Here is a 22,789-nt window from a genome sequence, read left to right on the forward strand (position 1 = left end):
GAGATTGATTAGCTGTCCTTCACTGTGGGAAGTCCCTGGCTGCTAGTGATGCTAAACTGTTTTCTGAGCTTTGGCTTATGAATGCAAAACACATTTGAATGAAGACCGCCGGTGTCAGTCTGTGTTCAGTTGTTGTGTCGTGCAGAGTGTCTCATTAAAAAGCAAAGTTATTGGAGCACATAGCAATTAAACAGGATCAGCAAATCCTTTCAAAGCCTGGTAACTATAGTTATGGGTAATCCCTGGTGTACATCTGACCACTAAGTTAGCACCGCTGACTGCACTGAGGTTGATTGCGAAACAGGAAAGGATCGCATTAATTTGTTCTCGTGCTGCTTTCTAGTGTAGTTTTGTGCTTTATTTAACAATACACACGAGGTTACTTGCATTACATCAGTGGAGCCCAGACTTTACTGATGTAAAATAAGACTTTTATCTATTACTTACTGAGGAGAAATGTTTCTATGTATGTTCACTTGATGTTGAATAAGTGACACAAGCAGACAATGCGACAGTATAATGTATTGTCACTGGAATAGTAACAGTAACACACAAAACCTGAATTCAGGTCATCTGACTCACATTAAAGCCATATCTTTATAGGTACTTCATTTGACAGCATGTCCCATGATCACTATCTAGGACAAAGACTTATTCAAGAGGGGTTCATCTATCATGAATGCATGTGTGTGTGTGTGTGTGTGTGTGTGTGTGTGTGTGTGTGTGTGTGTGTGTGTGTGTGTGTGTGTGTGCATTGCTCAGCGAGAGAGAGAGAGAGAGAGAGAAAGAGTGAATCTCTTTGCTATTCCAGCAAACTCTTTGACTGGTGTAGTAACAGGTATATACCAACAGAGGTCGCTTTTCTTTCTTGTCTACTCCACTTTTAATCTTCACTTTGGTTAAATGTGACCTTTTAAAAGCTGGTCTATGCATTTGCATAAATACACTTAATCAAACTCATCGCATCGTAACGGTGTTCTGTTGCGGCACTAAAAACGAGGTCATTTCATGACAAGACATTTGCTGCTGGCTGTTGGAGAGCTGAAGGCATACTAAACCTCAGCTTTCCCCATCATGGGTGAAAAAGCAAGTCTTATTTTGAAAAACAGAAGGTTTCATCAGAATAAATAATTAACCTTTCAAAATAAATCCTCATCTACACAATTATGACAACACAGGAGTGAGAAGAGAGTGTACATGTTCACAGATGATGCTTTGGGTTTGCAGTGATCAGAATCAGAATCAGTGATTTGACCAATATTGCATTGATAATGAACTGCTGATGCTTGTGTTATCATTCCAATATTGAAGTAATCTTTAAAGGTTTTTGTAAAATGGTTACATTAAGTCAAATTTATTTATTCTTTTACACAATTAAATGGTTGAGCCAAACTTCAGCATTTAACTATACATGTACAGTCCAGACATACTGTTACTTTTATATAAAAACTAAACAAATTACACATTACTATCTAAAAGAAACTTCATAAAACCGAGTTGTTAAAGTTCTTAATGTGTCTGAACGTCCAGTGTCCGGAGGCATCAGACATAATTTTACACAAGACATCTACTGACAGTATTGGACATTTTGCTTTAACATTCTCACCTTGCAAATGGTTAATGTGATTACTGTTTTAAATATAATGTGTAATTTGTATGCACACAAATTAGTTCAACCTCAAAAGTCTACCCAATAGCTTTCAACTTTAATTACACTACATGTTTTATTCTAATTATTTGAAATTAAATGAATAATATGTCCCACTTTGGTGCACATTTATTCTGTTTTTGGAGTACATTTCATGCACTGTATGCCCTTCTCTGTCGCTGTTTTTAAAATTGTTGGTGTTACAGCATCCAGAATCCTCAGAGGAGCTGGTGCTCCCTAGCAGCCCTGCTCTGACCCGATGGAGTGGAACAACACTTAATGAGAGACAAAGTCCCTGTTGCATTTTGTTTTATTCTTTTGCAGATCTTAAGCTCCCTCCGCTGTTCTTTCCACTGACTTTACACACCTGATCCCTGTGACCTGAATGCAACAAAGAGAGCTGTGCTTAGAGAGCTGAACTTAGCCCTATGTCTTTCACTGCTGCGAGCCCAACAAGGTCAGCTGAACAGTAATCAGCACTCAAATGCAGACCTGTGAATTTTTGCTTGAGCTGAACTACTCATCCTGACCCCGTTACTTAACAAATATTTAGATGTGACACAACAGTTGGTTTATTTATAACCTAACATTACATGAAAAATAGAAAATCTGTCAGTGATTAAAAGATTACTTATAAAACTATTACTGAGCAGTTGCTTTGAATCATGATATCACTGACAGACAGTCTGAGGTAACAACAAACTCAGAGCGTGACTACAATATGCCAAGGGTCAGATTTGTGGCAGCTTCCCCTTACAGCACACTCTTTTAGACACACATGCACAGTAGTACCCTCTCAAGTGGGCTTGAGGTAGTTATAGAGAGCACTGAGTCCTCCTTGTAGCACCTCCTGGATAGGTTTGAGAAGGGGGTTATGCACAATATGGAGTCCTTTATCGAGCGGGTGGCACGCAAGCCGCCTCAGCTTACTTAACAAGTACATTTCCACTGGTACGCTTTGCAGATCATTGAAGTCAACATTTAGGAGTTCTAAAGACTCCAGGAAGCACAGAGTCTTGGGCAATGTGTGTATGCTATTTCCTTCCACAATGAGGATTTTTAAATTAACCAGGTCCTGAATCTGGTCCGCAATGGTCTCCAGGCGGTTGCAGGCGAGATGGAGGAAGACCAGACCCTTCATGCTATAGACGCAGGTGGGAATGTGAGCGATGTGGTTGTGGCTGAGATTGAGTTTCGTGAGATTGCGCATGGCTGCCAAGCTGCTTGGCAGGCCTGTGATCTGATTATTGGCCAAACTGAGCACCTCCAGACAGGTACAGGAGCCCAGCTCCTCTGGTACCTCACTCAGGCGGTTGCGACAGGCGAAGAGCACACGCAGTTTTTTTAGAAGGCCAATCTCAGGTGGAAGGCGGGACAGGTTGTTCCCCCACAAGTTTAGAACCACCAGATTGTCAAGAGCACCCAGGGAAGAGGGCAAAGAGCGCAGGCAGTTCATTGACAAGTTTAGCTTCTGAAGGTCTTGGAGTTGCCATAGTTCAGTTGGTGTTTCATTTAGTCCTCGCATGGCTAGACTTAGGGTGCTGTAACCAAAATGCAGTCTAGTGTGTCTTCGGATCCTCCCAGCAGCCAAGGTCATGCTGGACTGGTCGTCTCTAATTGCACTCTGTCTCCGTTGGCTCACACTCATGTCATTCAACTCCTTGCTGGACAAAGTGCGGGACTGCTTCCCACCCATTGCTCTGTTGACTATAACTTATCAGAAGATGTTAGCATGCGATTAGCAAAATCACTTACTAAGAATACTGGCCTCTGATTGAACTCTGGAGTTCTTGAATGAGCCTCGCAGAACATCATCATTTGCACTATTACACTGTCTTGGTCTTGTAGAATTCCTGATGCATATTAGAAACTACACTGAATCCTGTCTAGGTTTTTCCTCACGAAGCTGAGTTACACGCCGCTGTAGCAGAGCACTCTTATGGTCTGAGCTTCCCATACCAACTGCCTCTCTGACTGGATTTCAGTCCCCAGCTGGTCCTGTCACTTCTTCCAGTCCACAGATAGCACACTGCTCCCCACCCACTTCAGGAGAGCAGGACTAGAGATAGGATTCTGTGTGTGATCAATCAGATGAGCTGAGTGCCATGATGTCATAACCTAACACCAGAAATATACCAGTGCTTACACACGCTGTAAAATGTTACATAACCATGTTTATTTTGTTAATATACTGTAAGCTACAGCTGTTATCTTCTGCAAGAATTTTTTATTTAAAATAAGTGAGATATTTGGCATACCATCGATCGCAATGTCCCCAAACATTTTTTTTTTCTCTTGTGTTGGCCTCCGCACCTTTGTAAATGTTCCCCTGTTTCTTCTTAAACTTCTCAAACTGGCAGCTGCAAAAACACTGAGTCATCTTTCAATGAAGCAACAACTCTGTTATGTGCTGGTTTAATCTCAAGTGCAAAGGGACATGGAACATTCCAGCATGTTCCTAGAAATCTCTGCTGCTATTCAAAATCTCATTCATGTGGCCCCTGAGGAGGAGTCTATCATTTTATGCGAAAAAATATACTGTAGCACATTTCAATTTTTGAATTTGTCTTACCCCACAGCAACTTACACACCATGGTAAAAAGTTCCCAGTGTATTTTCCCTAAAGGGTTTGTCTTAGTTGCTTCCTAGCAGCCCTCTCTTAAACCTATTTGTTCCACTCAAACTTTAAAAATGTCAAACTAAAGTTCAAATATCATAATATCTCAGTTTTTATCTTGACTTCGACCTTGATGCCAGAATAGCTGCTTCATTTATTCAGGTGATTGTATACACTGTAAATGATCCATTAAGCACAAACCTATACTTACAGACAGGCGCTATACACTTAGGTCCATTTATTTTCCAGGGTAGTGACACATTTCACGCAATGCAACCAAGGATTAATGTTAAAGTTTGAAAATGATGATAGACTCTCAGCTTTAATTCAGGGGATTAAACAAAAACTTGCATTAACTAATGTGGAGTTATTACAGACATTACCAAAATATTAAATGAAATGCTAATTTTTAATACTTTGTCAGGATTTCTTAGCAGGCAGGTCCTAAAATCTGGTAACCTTGGATATCACCAAAGAATGCATTTTCTCATTTTTAATGCTTTCTATGCTTAAATAAGAGCTCTTTTAACTACATGTTGAGGGTTCGCAGCACAAACACAAATGTTACATTTGGCCAATCAGATGGGATTTTAATACTCAAGGCTAGTCAAGCTTTTTATCCTTGAGAAAACTAAATGAATAGGGCAACACTTTAGTTCTAGCTATACTGTTGGTTCCTCTGGCGGTTGCATCCATCCAACCTGCCATCCAGAGGCTGCAGTGTCACAGCTGCACAAAGCGTGATGTGTAGCCAAGTTTTGGACCAGATTAACTAGTGTGCCGATTGGTCCATCATCATATATTCCTTTGAAGCTCCTACATGGACACTCCAGTACTGGCTACAGTCCCTCAGTTTACTCACAATCTAAAACAAGTCATTTTAGCTCTTCTTCCTTTGAGCTAATGTTATTTCAGTTAGTTGCACCTCGCAAACAGAAGGCCTGAACAGAGGATAGGAGAGGCTGCTGTGCCTGAGATGAGTGTGCTCTCTTAAGCATCATACACATCCAAAATAGAAAATAGAACAGAAATAAGGAAAAAGTCTAATAGGTCTACCTTAAGTGCAAGTTGCAAATCTAAATAGTGTTTTACAGAAAGTAAATAAATACATACATGAGTAAGTAAGCGACTTCAGTTGTGGGCATCTCATGGATTAACAGGGCTATGTAGTAAAACACACCAACGGGAAGACAAATTATGTAGCTTTGCTGATTGCTACATGACATAAATTTAGCATGAAAGCGTTTTTCTTGTAAACGACTGATAAAAAATGAGCGAAGCTTGCCAGAAACAGTTGGAGAACCGCTGCTTTAGGCACGTTGTTAGCAATAGGAGTGCCCTTGTTTTATTTATTTTCAGCGCTTTGGCTTTATTTTTAATAAAAGCTTGTTTATATTGCAGCCCATGGGTTGAAATCACACAGTCAGACAGACATGCATATTCCAACTGAAAGTCTTTAGCTGGATGGTTTGCACACAGGGTGGTGCTGGTGTTTTAACGCTATATTTGTCTGTCATGCATTTACATATAAAGTAAATTTTAATGAAAATGATTTGGAAACCATAAAAATTTGCAAGCATGTCTGTAGTTTAACATGTATAGTTTTATTATCATTATAGTTACTATACCAGCATGCTGTTCTTGATGTTTCACAGGATACATCCCAGTGAGTTTAATTAAGTCTTGAAAGTATATTTCCTTAAACATTTACTAAATGTTGTCTGCTCTTTATGAATGCTATACAGCAAATGACATCTTGTCATGTTGTATAATCTATTTTAAACAATATATAACGTGAACCATAAAGATGTTGTATAAATGTTATGGGGGAAATATGAACTCGCTTTCCTTGACAGCCTTAAAGAGTCTGACCAGGACTTACAGCGGCCTTAGTCATCATTCTCCTCCCAGTCCAGTAATCAAAGTACCAGGATGACAGTTAGCAGTGATATCCTGCTCTGGGGACTCGGTGGCTCTGCTCTGAGCATGGCTACATCAGCACTTATGAATGACAGGTTGAACCATCTGTTTGCTGAATTGGACAACAGAGCTGTTGAGGTGCATTGGCCATTCAGGCAGCTGCTTGTGCAGCATGTCTCATCTTGGCAATTTTTCTTCCTTTTTTTCGTTTTGGTAAATTCTAATACCCCCACATCACAGAAACTTTTGTAGAAACTGGCTGACTGGTAGATTTCTTGTGTGTGTGTGTGTGTGCTTGCAACAAAAAACAAAGTCTTTATATAGCCCCGTTTTTGTTTTTTTAAGGCAATCTGCAGTGCTGATCTTGTGTATATGTGTGCCACGGCTAATTTCACACACAGCAGGATCGCTATATCCTGCCATCCTCTATTTACATGAAAAATGATACCTCAGCTGTAACTGTCAGACCATTGCCCCCCCCCCCTCCCCCCCCATGTGCAAACGCATCCCCGGAGTGGCAACACCGGGCTCAGAACACATGCTGTCAAATATGCAGAAAAACCTTGGCTTCATATGCATATCCCTCATTATGGGTTAACTGTGTCATCTCAATACCTGAATAAAGCCAACACGGATGGACAGATGGAGGAAGGAGATGGGACTGAAGCGAGATAGGTAGGTTGATGGATGGATGGACAGAGGGAATAATGGTTGTGTCTCTGACAGAGATGTCATCGTGACATACCTCTCTCTAACACACTGTAGCCTAACACTCTGTCATAATCATGTGTGGCATGAATCTTCATTAGATGTTTCTTTTCTCCATCCCGTGCATGTTTTCTTCGAAATGAATTGTCCTTTCTACACCAGAGGAACAGATGTGTGGAAACAGCTTGAGATTTAGATTACAAGAAAATGGGATTTACCATTCCTCCTGCATTCACACAACACCTTAATACAGAGTCCCATTAGCGCCAAATGAGGATGAGTTATTCACTCAGCGAACAGTTACACCCTCCAGTCCTCAAGGCGACAAAAATGATCTCATTTGAGAAAGCTCATCTGGTTATGTGGCACAATAATGACTCTGGATGAGCTACCTTTAGAGACTCTAGTTCAAGATATATACTATTATTACTTGTTCATTATTGTGGAAGCTTCTGGCGATGACAGATGATATATGGTTTCACTGCCACAGAACCTGCTGTAGGTGTTTCTCCCCTGTTAAAATGTAAGAACACACCAAGACCCGAGGCTCTTTAGAGCCCATATTGCAGACACATTACTCCTCGAAGCTAGCACTCCTCCTGAAGTATATGCTCGCTCTTAAGACAGAATACAAGACAAGATCAGATCTGAGAGACAAGAAATATGCATTTCGCAAGCCCTTTGACTATTACGGTCAAAATTAGCACCACGAAATGGGAGAAAGCACCCGAGCAGGGCTGCACGGTGTGCCACCTGAGCTGATAATCGTCTATTATTCAGCAGGTGCAGATGTGAATATTCACACCACTGGACACTTTCCACCACTTTCCCATTTGTGCACGTGCATGTTTTCCTCCCTCAGCTAATGGAGTCTGTGGATGTGGCTGTGTATTTTTCTAAAAAATTGAGGATATGTCACACATTTGAATTGCCATCTGGAAATTGGCTGCAACACCGCTCTGCCTGAACCTCCAGGTGACACAAAGGATCTACTAAGCAATGCAAATTAGTAGGGAGGAAATTTGAGGGAGTGTCCAACAAGTCTGCTCGGAGGCTGTGTACGAGGCCAAGAACATTTCATTTAAATGTTACAAATGTTCATTTATTTACCAGATTGGACACGCTGACGTTGCCCCTGGCTTGTTGTGCAAAATGTCAGCATGGAAATAAAAGTGTTGTTATCATATTCAAGCATACTGAAAAAATACTGGCGTTAAAACACAAATTCACAAACACTCTGCGTCTTTTTAGAATATTTTTCACTTCCTTATCAACTCTAAGTGAAACACCTCTAGTGTGTATCTTGTAATCTGCTAATCTCTCACCTCAGGCCACATGCCAGGCATCTGTAGTTAGATATGTAGTGAAGCAGCCAGATTCATCTTGAGATAAACTGGGACAACATGATGAATAGATAATAAAGGCACCCATGGGAAAGCACTATCCGGGTTAACTCCACTGCGTAAAGATACCATTTGTAATGATGGCTGGAATCAACGGGGAAGCAGAGTGAGCAAAGCTAACTGGGCTCCTGAGTGACCAAATCAGTCGTGACTTTGCTGATACAGCAGATGGGGTGTACAAACCAATTGTAGCCTTGACAACAACAAGTGGGGTGATGAAGTACCGCCGAGCATCCTATCTGGGTCTCACCTGCTCATTGCTATAGGCTACTGGATGCTAAACGAGAACAGCTGTACAGTCAATGCAGTTCTGCACAAATCACAGAGAGATAAACTTTTAAGGCTTTTTTGAAGTACAGGTTTTGACCTGGTCACAAACTTCATGCTCAAGAGAAATGTGGGAAATGATGATCAACAATTTATAGTCGAACTGGATTTTAAGTTTTGGGTAAGGTCCTAATAGGATTTCTAGTAAAACTTAAACATTATGGCCAGGCTTGCTGCTCTGATCCTGGTACTGCTTCCCGATTTCCCCTTCATCTTATTTCCTTCCCTTCACTCCACTCTCGCCAGATTGCTCAGCTCTCTGTTTGAGGTTTTCCTGTTCAGCTGTGCACCAGCTCACCTCGCTCCAGCTCACCAAACCAACTGACTGTGGATTAATCCTATCTGTCCCACTCGCCAATCGTCTCCAGCTACCCAGTGGCCATCAGCCACTTGCCTTGCTCCAGCACCCCAGCCTCAGCCTCTACCTCTGGCTGAGCTCCTCCAGCCCCCATCACTCTACAACACCAGATGGCGAGTCAAAACTTCCTGCCTGCCACATCACATGCTGTTCATTTATTACTATAAATCTCCTTCAAATTTGCTCTTAACTCAGTTTCTTACATCCTGCTTTTGGATGTTCCAACCCAATATTATTCATAAAATAACATAAGAGGTCACGCTGAATAATCTAACATCCACATTAACAAGGCATTAAAATGCAAAGAGACATTTACAACAAGAACAAATGTCAGAGCTATGTCCTTGGAAATTGTTGTTTAACAATAAAATTAAATTAAAGAAAAGAATTGAAGTTAATGGGCTGAGTTTGCTCAGGTACTGCCAAGGCAAAGTCTGAATCAGTTAGTGTTACTATAATATCTGTTTTGGAACACATCTGATACAGTCTGGGAGGGAAATGCAGGATGTAGCTAACACATTTCAGATTTTTAATTGGGTTTAAACCAACTGTCGGCTGATATTGGCAGTGATTTGGTGCAGTTTATTTGTTTTATCAGTGCTTTTTGCTGAAAAGCTGCCTGCTACATCTAAAACGAATGAGTCTGAACCATCTGCTGGAGCAACTCTTTGCATATATATATTTCAACTATTGCATTTTTTTAAAGATGCTGATCATAGCAACTTTAGGATGATTCTAGCTATTTTTATTTTATCTCAGTTTTCATCATGTGCAAAAGAAATGACAAAAAGTTCAGTTGGCAGTGATCATCGGGCTGATCCTGAAGTCACGGTGACAGCAAGTGTAGCGCATGTTTGAGTTAAAAGAGCAATTTAGCCGTTCAGCAGAAGGACAATAAAATAGGGGAAATGTCACTGCCAGCTAGAATAAACCATCTATCGTGTGTGGTTGTGTGTCAGGTGTTATAGAGAAACTCATATTGGAATTTTTGTTTTGACTGCAAGTGACAGAAGTTTCAGGGCTGATGATTTTTCTGTTCACGCCACCAGAACTTGAAACAATAGGATCTGACAGGCTCTGTTCTAGAAATTAGGATGCTTGCCAGACCATCACTGCCAGCAAGCCATAAATGTTTCATGTGGTGCTGATATGGTAATCATTGGACCCCTACAATGACACCTTGTGAGAGTTGGATAACGATGGCTGTCTTTCAGGCCTGTGTGACTCTGGACTCAGTCCAACAGCTGAGGCACAGCCTGAAGTGGGAATCTGTCTGCTAAAAAAGCCGAGCTGGATCCAATAGGTGGATAAAAATGTCAATAAGATGAACAATATGAAGGTGCACCAGGTGTCCTTTAGGCATCGCACAGCTATGGACTATTGCAGAGATATGCCGTACAAATACATTCCTCTTACTTAAATATGCATTCCGTTTCATGAGGTTTGCGAGAGGGTCCAGGTGCCCAGTGGTGGCACAGACCCAGCTGGAGGATGTGGCTGACTAGTGCTCAGGCTGGCATACTAACAGAGCCAGGGGTGCTTTTCACAGCGAGTTGAAAGAGGCTGGCGCTGAAGCCACGAACCCAGGATTCATAAACGCGAGCTCCAGCTGCATGCCCACTACCTCCCATATAGATAAAGAAATTAGAGACTAGAAGTTAAAAAGCATTTTTTTTAAACCACACCCAAGACTGGACTTGAATACTGGTCTTGTGACATTACCTGTCACATGCAGCAGATGCACGTTGATCACATCTTCCTGCTGATGTGAGCACGACCTGTGTGATACAATTTGCTGGTGTGAAGAAAAAAAAGAAACTTCGATGGGACGGAGCAATAAAAAGGGCAACATTTCTAAAACAGCTCAATGTATTATTTGTCTGAGCTTCGTGTAAGCCTTTTATTAAAGTGAAACAATCATGTCAGACACCTGTTGTTCTTGCAGGGGGTATTTATTGTTGGTCTATGTCAGCACACTGAAATCCCTGGATAGACCATGGCTGTATTAACAGTATGACCTATTTTTGGTCATCATAATTTCCTGAGCATGTGTGTGTGCGCGTGTTTGAGTGGGAGAGGCAGAGAAAGTGACAGTGTTCGTGTGTATGAGTGGGCATTTGTGTGTCCAGTGATTGCATGCACCATATTTTCTGACACCCAATGTCATGCAGAACAAATCGCCTATTGCTGACACCAGTGATTTCTTGTCTCTACTGCTGAGAAGTGTGTGTGTGGAGGCAAAACAGTTGGGTCTTACTGACGGGGAGTTGGACATTTCTGTGATTAAGTAGTAATGGTCCAGGACGTGACAGGGAAACTGGGGATTTCCTCGGTCACAGGGCAATAAGAACTGCACAGCTTGGGCCTGCGTGCTGCTATTTTTGGGAGTGTATATAATTATTTCAAGAGTTCTGCCACCAGAACTTTCTAAACTGATGTTTAGGCGCTCTGTCCACAAAATCCAACTTTACCGGGTGAATTGCTTGTGTTTGTGCCGAGGGATGATTGGCAGACATGAGTAACATTACGGCTTTAAAAGCAAAGAGGACTCTCATTATCCCACCACCTTCTCCACGCCTGCCTTGAATTCCAGTCTGCAGATGGACTTAACCCACTAATTGCGGCTTGAGTTCCTATGGTATTGTTGCATGCCTGCGGTTTAGTTTAAGGTTTTAGTTATATTAAGAGATGGGTATTTTAGCGTTTGTAATAGAATATGCAATCAGCCCAAACAATCACGGATGTGTGCAGCGTGATTTATGCACCTTGTGCCTCACTGTTCAGGGACTTCTTATGACTCGATAGTGTGGAGCAACAGGGCAGTTTGTGATTTTAAATGTGATGCAAAAACGAGATGGAAACAAACAGTAATTGGAAGTTGATGTTTCAGTGGGAATATAAAACAGTTATTTGTGCACATAGGGCTGCAGTACTCCAGTGAGTCCTAGGTAGCTATAAATGATGCTCTGTGGACATCTAGTGGCCAATGCTGAGATAACTGAAGCAGGATTTATTTAAAAGCAGCCCAGCTTTTTAAATCATCAGGCGCTATTACAGTAGTAATAAATCTTTACTTGCAGTAATGAGTCTAAGTCTTTAGTGGCCCCTCAATTCTTTGTCTTGTTTCCATATTATATTCTTGTAATGTGTTTTAAAGTGGTATTGAGCAATAAGTCTCCAGGCTTTCTGAAGGTCTTTCAAGTTTTTCTTTGGACGTTGGCTGCTTTTTCAGTCATTTTCAATCGAGTCCACATACCTGAGTATGAATCTTTTTGTTTGTTTGTTTGTTTGTTTGTTGCACTTTTCAACACTGTCCATTGAATTATCCAAGCTTAAACAGCACTTAACAAATTTAGCAGACCACCAGCTAGTCTAAGGTTCATGCCACAGAACCCTTAAATTAACAGTATTTACAACATTCTGAGGTTAGATTGTGATAGATCCAGTACTGATACTATCGATTCCAGTATTAGCAGTATAATATTTATTTAGATTAGCCAGTGGAATGGGGAATTTGTTTCCAGCTTCTCAGCTCAGCATGTAGCCCACTGAACAGTTTTTCATTTTGTTGTTTTGTTCGTTTTTTAAATGAAAAATATACCTCAAACATAAGTATACCTTTTTGTGCTGACTGTCTATTTTATTTATAATCTATTGCACATTTAAACAACAAAAGTTGACTCAAAGTCCTTTAGAGACAGGTACATCTAGGTCTCCAAAAATCCAGTTTCAAAGCTGTGCTTTATTGTTTTTGTTTCGTTAACTAATAATTGTGAAAAGTAAAAATCCCAGTGATTTCGTGAACATTAAAATGTGTTCAGAATTTGCAAACTGGTGAGGATTTATCTCCTAAATCATGACACTCGGCTCTCCCCTACATATGCTGCCTTCATAGATTAAAAGTATCGGTATCACTGGTATCTGGCAATACTGGCCCTGAATTTACTCAATGGTATTAAAACATTTATTCATATATAATTTTCCTTTCATTGATGTTCTCCCCCAGTATTTCCAAGCATTAATCTATGTTAACCTACTAATCTGTGGGATTGCAGTCGAGGCTGTTTCATTGTCATGTGATGCCTTATAGCCTCATTTCACACGGCCTTCTGCGCATCTACATGAGTAAGGACCATCATCCCTGTTCCGGTCCTTCCTGACCCTAAAGATATGAATGACACCCCGCCCGACCACCCAGCACGTCACGAAGCCTGACACAGCCAATGAAAATGTCCAAACCGGGTGCCGCTGATTAACGGACAGCTGCCTTATCCAACGGGAGCTTTCCGTGCGCCTTCATCCCCCGCCTGTGTTCTACGTGTAGCCAATCAACGCGCAGGATCAATTACTAATTCATTACTTCGCAAAGGGGAGTGACGCAGTTATTGTAGATGTATAGATACTCCATGCTTTTCTCATATGACCTGAAATTACATTTTTTTCAAGCTTTCACGCAAAAACAAAATCCACATAAACACAGCAAAGCAGAGGGATTCCCACTGTCATCTGCAAGCTGCATGACCATTCTCTGCGCCCCTTGAATTTGGATGCCATTCCGGGAGGAGGTTGCGGTAAACCCCGAGGACTAGATGCGATAACCATAAGGAGACATGCCGCAGCCGAAATCACGAAAAATCGCCATCCTCGGGTACAGATCCGTAGGTGAGTATGGAACGGAAGCTGAGTACAGCGGGGAAAGGCGGCTTCGAGTGGGACGCAGACCCAAGATTTTTAGCGGCCTTTCAGGCCAGTACAAGTCCAGCGTGAGAGCGCTTTACGCCTCCTATAATAGACTTAAATTATAGGGAGTAACATCTGACACGCGGCGTCTCAGGGCGGGCGAATGAGCGCCACCAGGTGAGACGTGGCTCTGCGGTGTGAGTGTAGCAGCGCAAGAGGCCTCCCATAACGTGTGCAAGAGAGAGATTTTAATCGATCTTATTGATAGGTTTCCGTTAGCCCTTAACCCCGGTGCCATGTTAGGCAGTGCCATGCCACGCAAAAACCATCGACGGCTTTGACGCATTTAGTTTGCGGTTTATTTAGTGATGTGTAAAAGCAAAGGATGTTGAGGATGGCAAGATGGCACACACAGATAGCACGACTGGAGGCCCAGGCAGCACCAACTGCAACCCTGTAATATCCCCACAGAGACGCGTGATGTGTTTATGTTTCCCTGCTTTGTAGTAACCTCGACGATTTCTAAACATGTTCATCAGTATAGTACAACGTGCTTCATGTGGCGCATTTAGGCTTGTTCACGGTTATTAAGCTTTATATTTGTATTTTTTTGTATCATTGTATGGCTACATTCACTCATAGAGACTGATCTCGACAAAAACAATCATAATGATGACTTCTATAGATGTTATCCCTTAATTGCTACACTGACTTCCTCCATCTGAGGTTAACTATCGTCTCTGTGTTTACAGGAAAGTCCTCTTTAACCATCCAGTTTGTGGAAGGCCAGTTTGTTGATTCCTATGACCCAACAATAGAAAACAGTAAGTGGGGATTTTTTTTGAAATTCATACAAAAACCGTGTTTCCCCCAGGAAACTCTTTACATGAGGTGGCACACAACTCAGGTCCCTGTCTCTCTTGTGAATCAGTAAGTGAAGCCTACATGTATTGGCCCCAAAATAGCTGTTTCTGTGATATCCTATCCTCAGCATTGCTGCTCAGTGTGTACCAGCAAAGCTGACTATCAAGTTTATCCTTATTTATCATCCCAGCACTACAAATGTGTCAGTTTGTCATTAGATGCTCTTCGTACAGCAATGAATAAATCCTTACTGGTGCATCTTCTGTAAGGTCAGAACATCATGTTCCTCATTATTTGTCATTTACTGTCAGCCCCACACTCGGATTTGCTTACAGCCAATTCTCACACCTGAAAAGCTGGAATGAGGATGTGTTAGCTTACGCTTTCCAGCTTTAAGGTTGTTCAGAGCACCTCGTGACAGAAGAAGTTAACCACCAAAGGATTTCATGGAGTGACAGTTGTTTTTCTTTCATAACTGGTTTATAATTATACTACATCAGGAGTACATCCACTGTTTTTGGTCAGATGCAACATTAAATATTAGAGCTTGACCAATATAGGATTTTCAACATTTGGTGATTTAAAAAATCAGATCTATCATCATATATTTTTTTTTCTTTCAGATGTGAAGCACAAACAGATTTACATTTATTAATTGTATTATTATTTATGAGTCCTTATTTAAAAAAAAAACATGACAGTGCTTATTAAAATAAACTTGTCTTATTGTCACAGTTAGTCTGGAATTTCCCGTTTCTGCTCTGTCAGACTGCTCAGATCGGTGTTTGCTTTGTTTGTGGTATCCAAACACCTGCTGGCAAAAGTCAAGTCACAGAGGGCCCTCTAGTGGACAAAATGTGCAACATCAACACTCATATCTTGAAGGGTGTTTCTCCTGTTTCTTCTTTAGTCTTTAAATGTTCATTTATTGTCTTTTGATACCTATATATCAGAAAATAGCTAATAAGGGAAAGTATTTGCTATTATTGTAGCCATTATAGTTCATGTTTGCCTTTATTAGCTATTTGCCAATTTCATAGACTCCCACCGATATAGCTGCAGGACCGATATCAGTTGGGCTCTATTAGATCTTTAAACTGCACTTATATGGACGCAGATATCACACAGCAACTGTTGTACGTAAAACACAAGGTAGCTTTATAATCGCTGCTGTTTGAGTCGTAGTAGTACTACACATGACAGTAAGTGGAATGCATTTGTACGCACTGTGTATATTCCACCTTATCTTTGTGGGTTTTTAACAAGGTTTAGAGACCCTGTTATGAAAAAAAGCAAGTTTGTTGTTTACAGAATTTTGATTGAATTTACTAATGAATCACTGCAGCTAGGGCTGTTCGATATAACGATATATATCGATGACATATAAAAACGTCTATCGTTTGATTCTACACTATCGTTTGTTTCGTGGTGTCGCAAAATAAACTGTTTACGGCAATATTTTTTCATCGTTTTGATGGTCACTGTAGTGGCTATATTAATTTCTTAAAGTTCTCTCTTTCTCTTACATTTAATATAACCACACTACAGACAGACAAGCGTTTGTTTTTATGCGTTGTCGTTAGCAACAACGACGGTAAAACCACCGCGTGTCTGCTTGTTCCACATAAACCTTTCACAGTAAAGCTCAAGATCCTGTTGAGACTTTTCAAAATAAACTGAATCACGTGAAAGATGCAGAGTGTTTACGGATGAGAAGCAAAAAAGAGCCGTCAGGTGCTAAAAGATAAACCTTAGACTCAAACGTTAGAACAGGCTTTTCCCTGCAGCACGCCGTGTAATAAATACTCACAAAGAAAACGGCGGCCGTTACAACCTATGTCTAAAAATGTATAGTTTCATACATCAGTTAAAATACTCGACTCCAGGTACACGACGCCCCACTGGAAACACTTCACACAAGTCGAGCTGCCCGAGATTCACAGAATTTACAGAAAAGGTTAAATTTTTGTGATTTATATCGATATCGGGCGATAGATGTCTTAATATCGGGATATGAGATTTTGGTCATATTGCACAGCCCTAACTGCAGCTGTAATACAGTAATTCAATGTGATAAAAATGTGGTAACATTACAAAGCTTATGCTTTATATTTTACATTTTGAACTTAAAGTGCAGTATGAGAGAAAACGTTTTCTAAATGTGTCTAAATGTACATTATGTTTAAATTATTTTTAAAACTTGTATGATCTGTTCTCAAAATCTAAATTCTATATTATGACAGCTCTATGGTCTAAGTGACTTCTGATTGAAAGATAATGATTTGCAAGACTTTGCTGTTACCCAGCAGGGTGTGATGTTCCTTCTAAGCATTTAAACACCGCAACAGCTGATTCCACCACTTTCCACACTTTCAACCAGAAAGAGAGAGCTTTCTTTTGAGATATCAGCCGGCGTGCCGTTTGGTTGAGATAGGCATGCAGCAGGACTTCTCTAGTTAAGAAAGGGAACTTTTCTTAAAGACAATTTAAAAGCACTATTTTGGAGCGCAGGAGAACTTGCAGTTATTCATAACCTCCAAAACAAACCTGATCCCGGCCACCCCAGAGATTTGAGTCTGAATTGTAGGTTGTATCTGTAGGCTATTTCTCTTCTCCCTGACATGTTCGCTCACATGCTGTCCCACCCTACGCTTCTTAAATCTGTTGTCTGTATCTATAAATAATCCCTGGATGGTTAATGTAAAATGAAGTGCCAGCATTATCAGTGAGATGCTGCAGACATTGCATGCCCGCTGTAGATAATATGACCCATCTCCAGGCTATTGACATTCCTGTCCTGAATGTGCTCATTGGGATGAATCTATAACTGGATTGTGTCTTGTATGTCCTGCAGAGAGTAATAAAGATACACTCAGCTGGATAGTACTGCATAGTTGCACAACTGTGCTATATTTGTCATACGTATAAGAGAAAAGAAATGTATTGTCGTATCTACAAAACATTGTTGTCTTGTATTTGCAGCATTTACTAAGATGATCACAATAAATGGACAAGAGTACCATCTCCAGCTTGTAGACACAGCAGGGCAGGTATGTCTCAATTCGCTGTTTATGAACCTGCCAGTGGTTTTGTTGATTTTTCTTTTTTTTTAATGTGTGTCGTAACAGTACATGCTAATTCCCTCACTTCAAATCCCTTTTCCAGGATGAATACTCAATCTTCCCACAGACTTACTCCATAGATATCAATGGCTACATACTGGTTTATTCAGTTACATCAAATAAAAGGTATAGAATTCCCTCCACTTCTCAAAACCAACCTAAATATCTCCTGTGTCCTGCATAATGAGGTGCACTGAAGAAAAGCAAATAAACTTTCCCGTTTCTTCCAGCTTTGAAGTTGTACAAGTTATCCATGAAAAACTGTTGGACATGGTGGGAAAAGTTCAGTAAGTTCAACTTTTCATTTTGCTCTTAAAGCCATTTCAAGTCATATGACATAAATCATGCATAAATGACAACATGGCATTTACTTTTTCCTTCAATGCAGAGTTCCAATTATGCTCGTCGGAAACAAGAATGACCTACATATGGAGCGGTAAGCGCTAGCACACACCTAAATTGTACATCCCTCGAGACAATAGGTATGCACATGGGTCACGTTTTTTTGGTTTGTGTGGAAATTTATATTTGGTTTCTTATTATTTGCTAGCAGAAATGAAAATTTCTTGTAAAACACACTGAAATACTGAGTATTTAATATTTAGTTCACACATGTCCCAAATGAAGACAGAAGCCATTTGCACTAAGCCAGGAAGCTGTGTTTAGCATTGTGCTTTCACTGTACACAACCCAGAGTCAGTGGATTAACATACACAAGCAGATTTCTAAGGAATTTAATACTGTGGGATATTTAAAGCAGAGACTGTGGCTTTATTCTGAAAGACAGTATTTGTGTTTTGGTCTGACTCTGCTGTCATCCCTGTGATTTTGCGCTCTTTAGAGTAATCAGTTGTGAAGAGGGCAAAGCATTAGCTGAATCCTGGAACGCTGCCTTCATGGAGTCCTCAGCTAAAGAGAACCAGGTAGGAAAGGCTTATTTAACTATCAGTGTGGGGGAGAAAAAAATGGGACTCTCCACCATTTGACTTTAGAACTGAAGAAGCTTCTCGGATGAGAGGTGAAACGTCTTCAAGTAACTTAAAGAAGTCCAGACGCTTTTCTTTGCAAGCTCCTTTGACTACGATGACCTGGATGACTGAGAACCTTCACAGGTGTGAAGTTTACACATGCTCCCTGTGACTGTGTAGGTTTCCTGCCACAGTACAAAGACATTCGAGTTTGAATGACTTTTAAATTGCCCACAGTCATGAATGTACCTGTCTTAGTATGTCAGCCCTGACATCATTTGGCAACCTGTCCGCTGCATATGACGCCTCTCACCCAGTGTCAAGTGAGATCAGCTCCTGCTTGCCTAACCCTGTAGAGCAAAAGCCTGTAGATATAATGGAAGGATATGCGGATGGAAAATTACTGAATTGCTTTCATTGCACAGTGATGGTACACATCCACAGGATTCTTCATTTTCACACTTTGCATTTTCTCTCAGTGGAGACAAAGTTTCTGGTGCTGGATTGTGTTTCAATCAGGTCATCGAGTTGCCCACTCATAGAAGCTCTAGGTTACTTTAATAAAATCAGAGGTGACCTAGTATGACTTGAGACCTGTGAGAGCTCCTGAAAAAATGTAATCTAACGTGAAGACAGCCTCATCATGGACTTCCTGGTATGTTTTTGTAACACCAAGACAGATTTGCAAAAGAACAATAAAGCTGGTTTCAATTAGAAATTGTGGAGCAGCTGAGTTATGGCTGGCATTTATTCGACACTTTTTAATGGTTCTTCTGTCAAGCATCCAGCGCAGTTTGGTATGACTGGCTTGACAACGATCGTAAAGTTGTAATCTTCATTATGATGATGTGTGAAACTTGTGAAAACTTGCCTTTAACGCCATTACCTCACGGTATTACACATCATCGAAGACCATAAAAGGTGTCACTTGGAGTCTCAAACTAACATTTGACTTTGCTTTTTACTTCAAAACTGTGACCTGCAGCATTTTTTCAATGGCAGTTGTACTTATTAATCTTTAATAATCAGTCTTTACTAAGCCACAGGCTAAAAGGCCTCATACATAAGCTATACTTGGTAGCTGGCTTTTGGTAACTGAAAACACAATCAGGTGACAGGTTCATTTAAACGAGACAATGCAAAGTGACATGTTTATGTTTGTCTTCCACTTCATTAAAGCAGACACCCCAGGAAGATCTGGTTCTGATATGCAGTCGCTTTACTGTCAAGAGCAAATATCGAACGTATGAAGTGACATTGGAATTGAAATGTGATTAAAGGCATATTATACAGCTGGATTTAAATCTGCATAAAATGTCTTTTTTTTTTAAATCAGGAAACCAGATAAATAAAGCAGTCTGCACTGATTTACATCAGTCCAGGAGATAATAACTTGTCGCCTATAGTTGCTTTATACAGTATGAAAAGCTTCTCCTTTGTTTTATTATAGTCTTGCAGCTGCAATGCCACTGCATGACCTTCCACTATTTTTCTATTTATTGAATTACATACAGATAGCCTGCTTCAGAGTAAAGTCCAATCAATAGCACACACATCAGACTGGGTCTCTTATGATATGTATTGCACTGGCACTGTTAATGTGGGAGATGTAGGATCACAGTGGCTCATCAGTCCTGTCTGTCACTGCCTTCTTTCTTTTGCAAAAAGTACCATATGGTAAATGCTAAATGGACTAGTACTCATATAGCACTTCTCTGCTCTTACTGAGCCCTCAAAACACTTTTATGCTGCAAGCCACATTTATCCCTTTGCACACACACTCCCCTACAGCACTTTGTTTTGTGGCTTTAAAGGCTTTTTACCCATCATAAGCATGATCATATGTTGATATCAGAGGGATTTTGGGCTTTACTGTCTTTCCCAATCGTGCTTTAAAATGTGGTTATCGGGTAGTATTCTTCAGTAGTGAGATTGTGCTGCTTTACACCAATATGAAACCTCAACAGGAGTCCCTTAGCTCTTTGTGCATTAGCTGTTTCACAGCAATGAGCCCAGTGATTTGACTGGCTAAGAGTGAATTTAGTAGTCAACAATCAACCTCTGATTTATATTCCACTTAAGCCAGCCCAAAATAGCAGGTGTGCTTGAAGCGCCCACACAGTCTGCCTTTTCGAGACCTATCATTTGGCACTTTTCACGGCCCCTGCATTGCAGTGTAGACCAATATGTCAGCACTGTGTTTCCTCCCTCCAAGTAGACTAAATGTCACTAATGTATTTTTAACAATAGTTTATCCTCCCTAGACAAAAATGTGTTTATTCGGTATTCTTTTGATGCTAACCGTTTTTGCCACCGGCTTTGCCATCATACCCTAATAGTAGACAACAGTAAACTAGCCACATGTGAAATACAAAACAAACCCTCCTTCTGTTTGCTGCTGGATATATTTCTCAACATAGAGTAGCAAAGTTCATATTCAGGATGTCAGTTAACCAGCTTCAAATTAAGTTAGAGGCAATAGTGCTCAACTTCAACACAATGAGATCTCTGTTGTGACTAAAGTCTGTGAGGCTCCAGTGGATGAGGAGCAAATTCAAACGTGGTGTACTGAGGCATGTGACAGCATTCTTTGTGTGTGTGTGTGTGTGTGTTTGGCGCTCTCTTAGACGGCCGTGGAGGTTTTCCGAAGGATGATCCTGGAGGCAGAAAAGATGGACGGTGGCGTGCAGCCAGGAAAAACATCCTGCTCCATGATGTAGAGCCGCCCAATCAACACACAGGACACTGCACTGGGATATCCCGTTACTTGAAGGCTAGCTGCCAGTTCTCCTCCACCTCAACTGACTCCACCCCCAGGGTCCTAAATATCCAATATTGTCTATTTATGGCTCTGATTCCACTGTTATTTATCAGTATTCCCTTTTGTCATCCTTGTTTTTCTTCATGTGTTTGATAAAAGAAAAGGACAAGTGGTGGCTCCTTGTCTTGCATTTTCCACAACCCGCCCCTCCGTCTCTGGGCTCGGCACTGATGCAAAACACAGAATATCACAGATGTATCAGGAAAAATCCTATATCGGAAATGATGACAACTGTAACTAAGTTAGCAGTGGCTCAATGAATCTTTGCTTCCCGATATGCAGCTTCCATTTAGCCCCTTCCCTGTTTAAATAAAATGAGATAAGAGGATTGTCATATCTATCAGCCATGCATATGCCTGGAAAATGGTTAGATAAACACAGTCATTTTTTCTGATACATCACCTGCTGTTTGGTCCCATCCATATGCATCTCTTTTTCTACTTCATCTACACACCGTACCCACTTCTCTGTCCCTCGGTTTGTTTTCATAGCAGATACTGTCAGCCAAAAGGAAAAAAAGAAAAAAAAATCTGCATTCATTTTCTAATGTTGAAAATGTTGTACAAATGTTTTTGATTGTAATCATTAAAACGAAAAGTGGTTATCTAAGCAGGCTGTGTTTTTGAATTATTGCAGAGGCTGTTAGCTAATGAGTTTTGTCACTAGGAAGGCAGGGTGTTTCTCTTTGTTTGCACCCTTTTAATGATAATTGATATGTTTGGGCTAAAAGGAGAGAAGTACTTAGCCGTTTTGATTTGTTGAATGCTTTGTGCTTCTTCGTAAAAGATGGAATAAATTGAAAAGGGTGCAGGATGCAAGCACAAGGAGAATAATGATGTAATGATTTAGTGCAAAGTAATAAAGGTTTGTTCCACCTCATTGCAGTATAATAACTAAATGCTGATTCCATGCTTACTTTTTCTTTTTTTCCCCCAGGGAGCAGTTACTACACTTTAGAGGCACATCTAAGGTATCCAGCACTGACTGAGAACAGGAGTTGCAGCCATCTGCTGTTCAAACTTTTGTTTGTGAGATGTACCCAATCAAACGCAGGCTGACTTAAAGAGATGGGGGAGGGAGCTATAACAACTTATTATGGCTAGAACATGAACTGGGAGGCTACAATACTTTCTTACAAAAGAAGAAGAATTTCTATGAACTGGTATTCATGGAAGTTTCATTTAATTTAGTCCAGAAATACAAATATATAGCTGGATATGAGCATAATAAGTCCAATTAATGATAATCAGTGAGCTATTGTTCCTTTAATAGTAGCACAAGAGTTTTTAAGTAAATTGAGGTATTTAAAGTAAAACCTTGAACTACTTGGAAGAGCTTTTATTACAAGAAATA

At 40.6% G+C, this 22,789-nt stretch overlaps 2 protein-coding genes across 2 annotated transcripts; one reads left to right on the forward strand and one right to left on the reverse strand.

Annotated features, from left to right (window-relative positions):
* Positions 1–1,324: 1,324 nt before the first annotated feature.
* LOC113010864 (uncharacterized) lies at positions 1,325–3,633 on the reverse strand. The gene has a single exon (XM_026150108.2). The coding sequence runs from the start codon at positions 3,342–3,344 to the stop codon at positions 2,445–2,447; it is 900 nt and encodes a 299-aa protein (XP_026005893.2). The 5' UTR covers positions 3,345–3,633; the 3' UTR covers positions 1,325–2,444.
* A 9,695-nt stretch (positions 3,634–13,328) lies between these two features.
* Positions 13,329–22,045, forward strand: rheb (Ras homolog, mTORC1 binding). The gene is made up of 8 exons (XM_026150482.2): positions 13,329–13,643; positions 14,414–14,485; positions 17,508–17,575; positions 17,691–17,773; positions 17,878–17,934; positions 18,036–18,083; positions 18,489–18,570; positions 21,243–22,045. Exons 1-8 carry the CDS (start codon positions 13,592–13,594, stop codon positions 21,333–21,335), a joined length of 555 nt encoding a protein of 184 aa, XP_026006267.1. The 5' UTR covers positions 13,329–13,591; the 3' UTR covers positions 21,336–22,045.
* Positions 22,046–22,789: the final 744 nt, after the last annotated feature.

The sequence above is a fragment of the Astatotilapia calliptera genome, chromosome 18, assembly GCF_964374335.1.
Source record: "Astatotilapia calliptera chromosome 18, fAstCal68.1, whole genome shotgun sequence".
NCBI lineage: Eukaryota > Metazoa > Chordata > Actinopteri > Cichliformes > Cichlidae > Astatotilapia > Astatotilapia calliptera.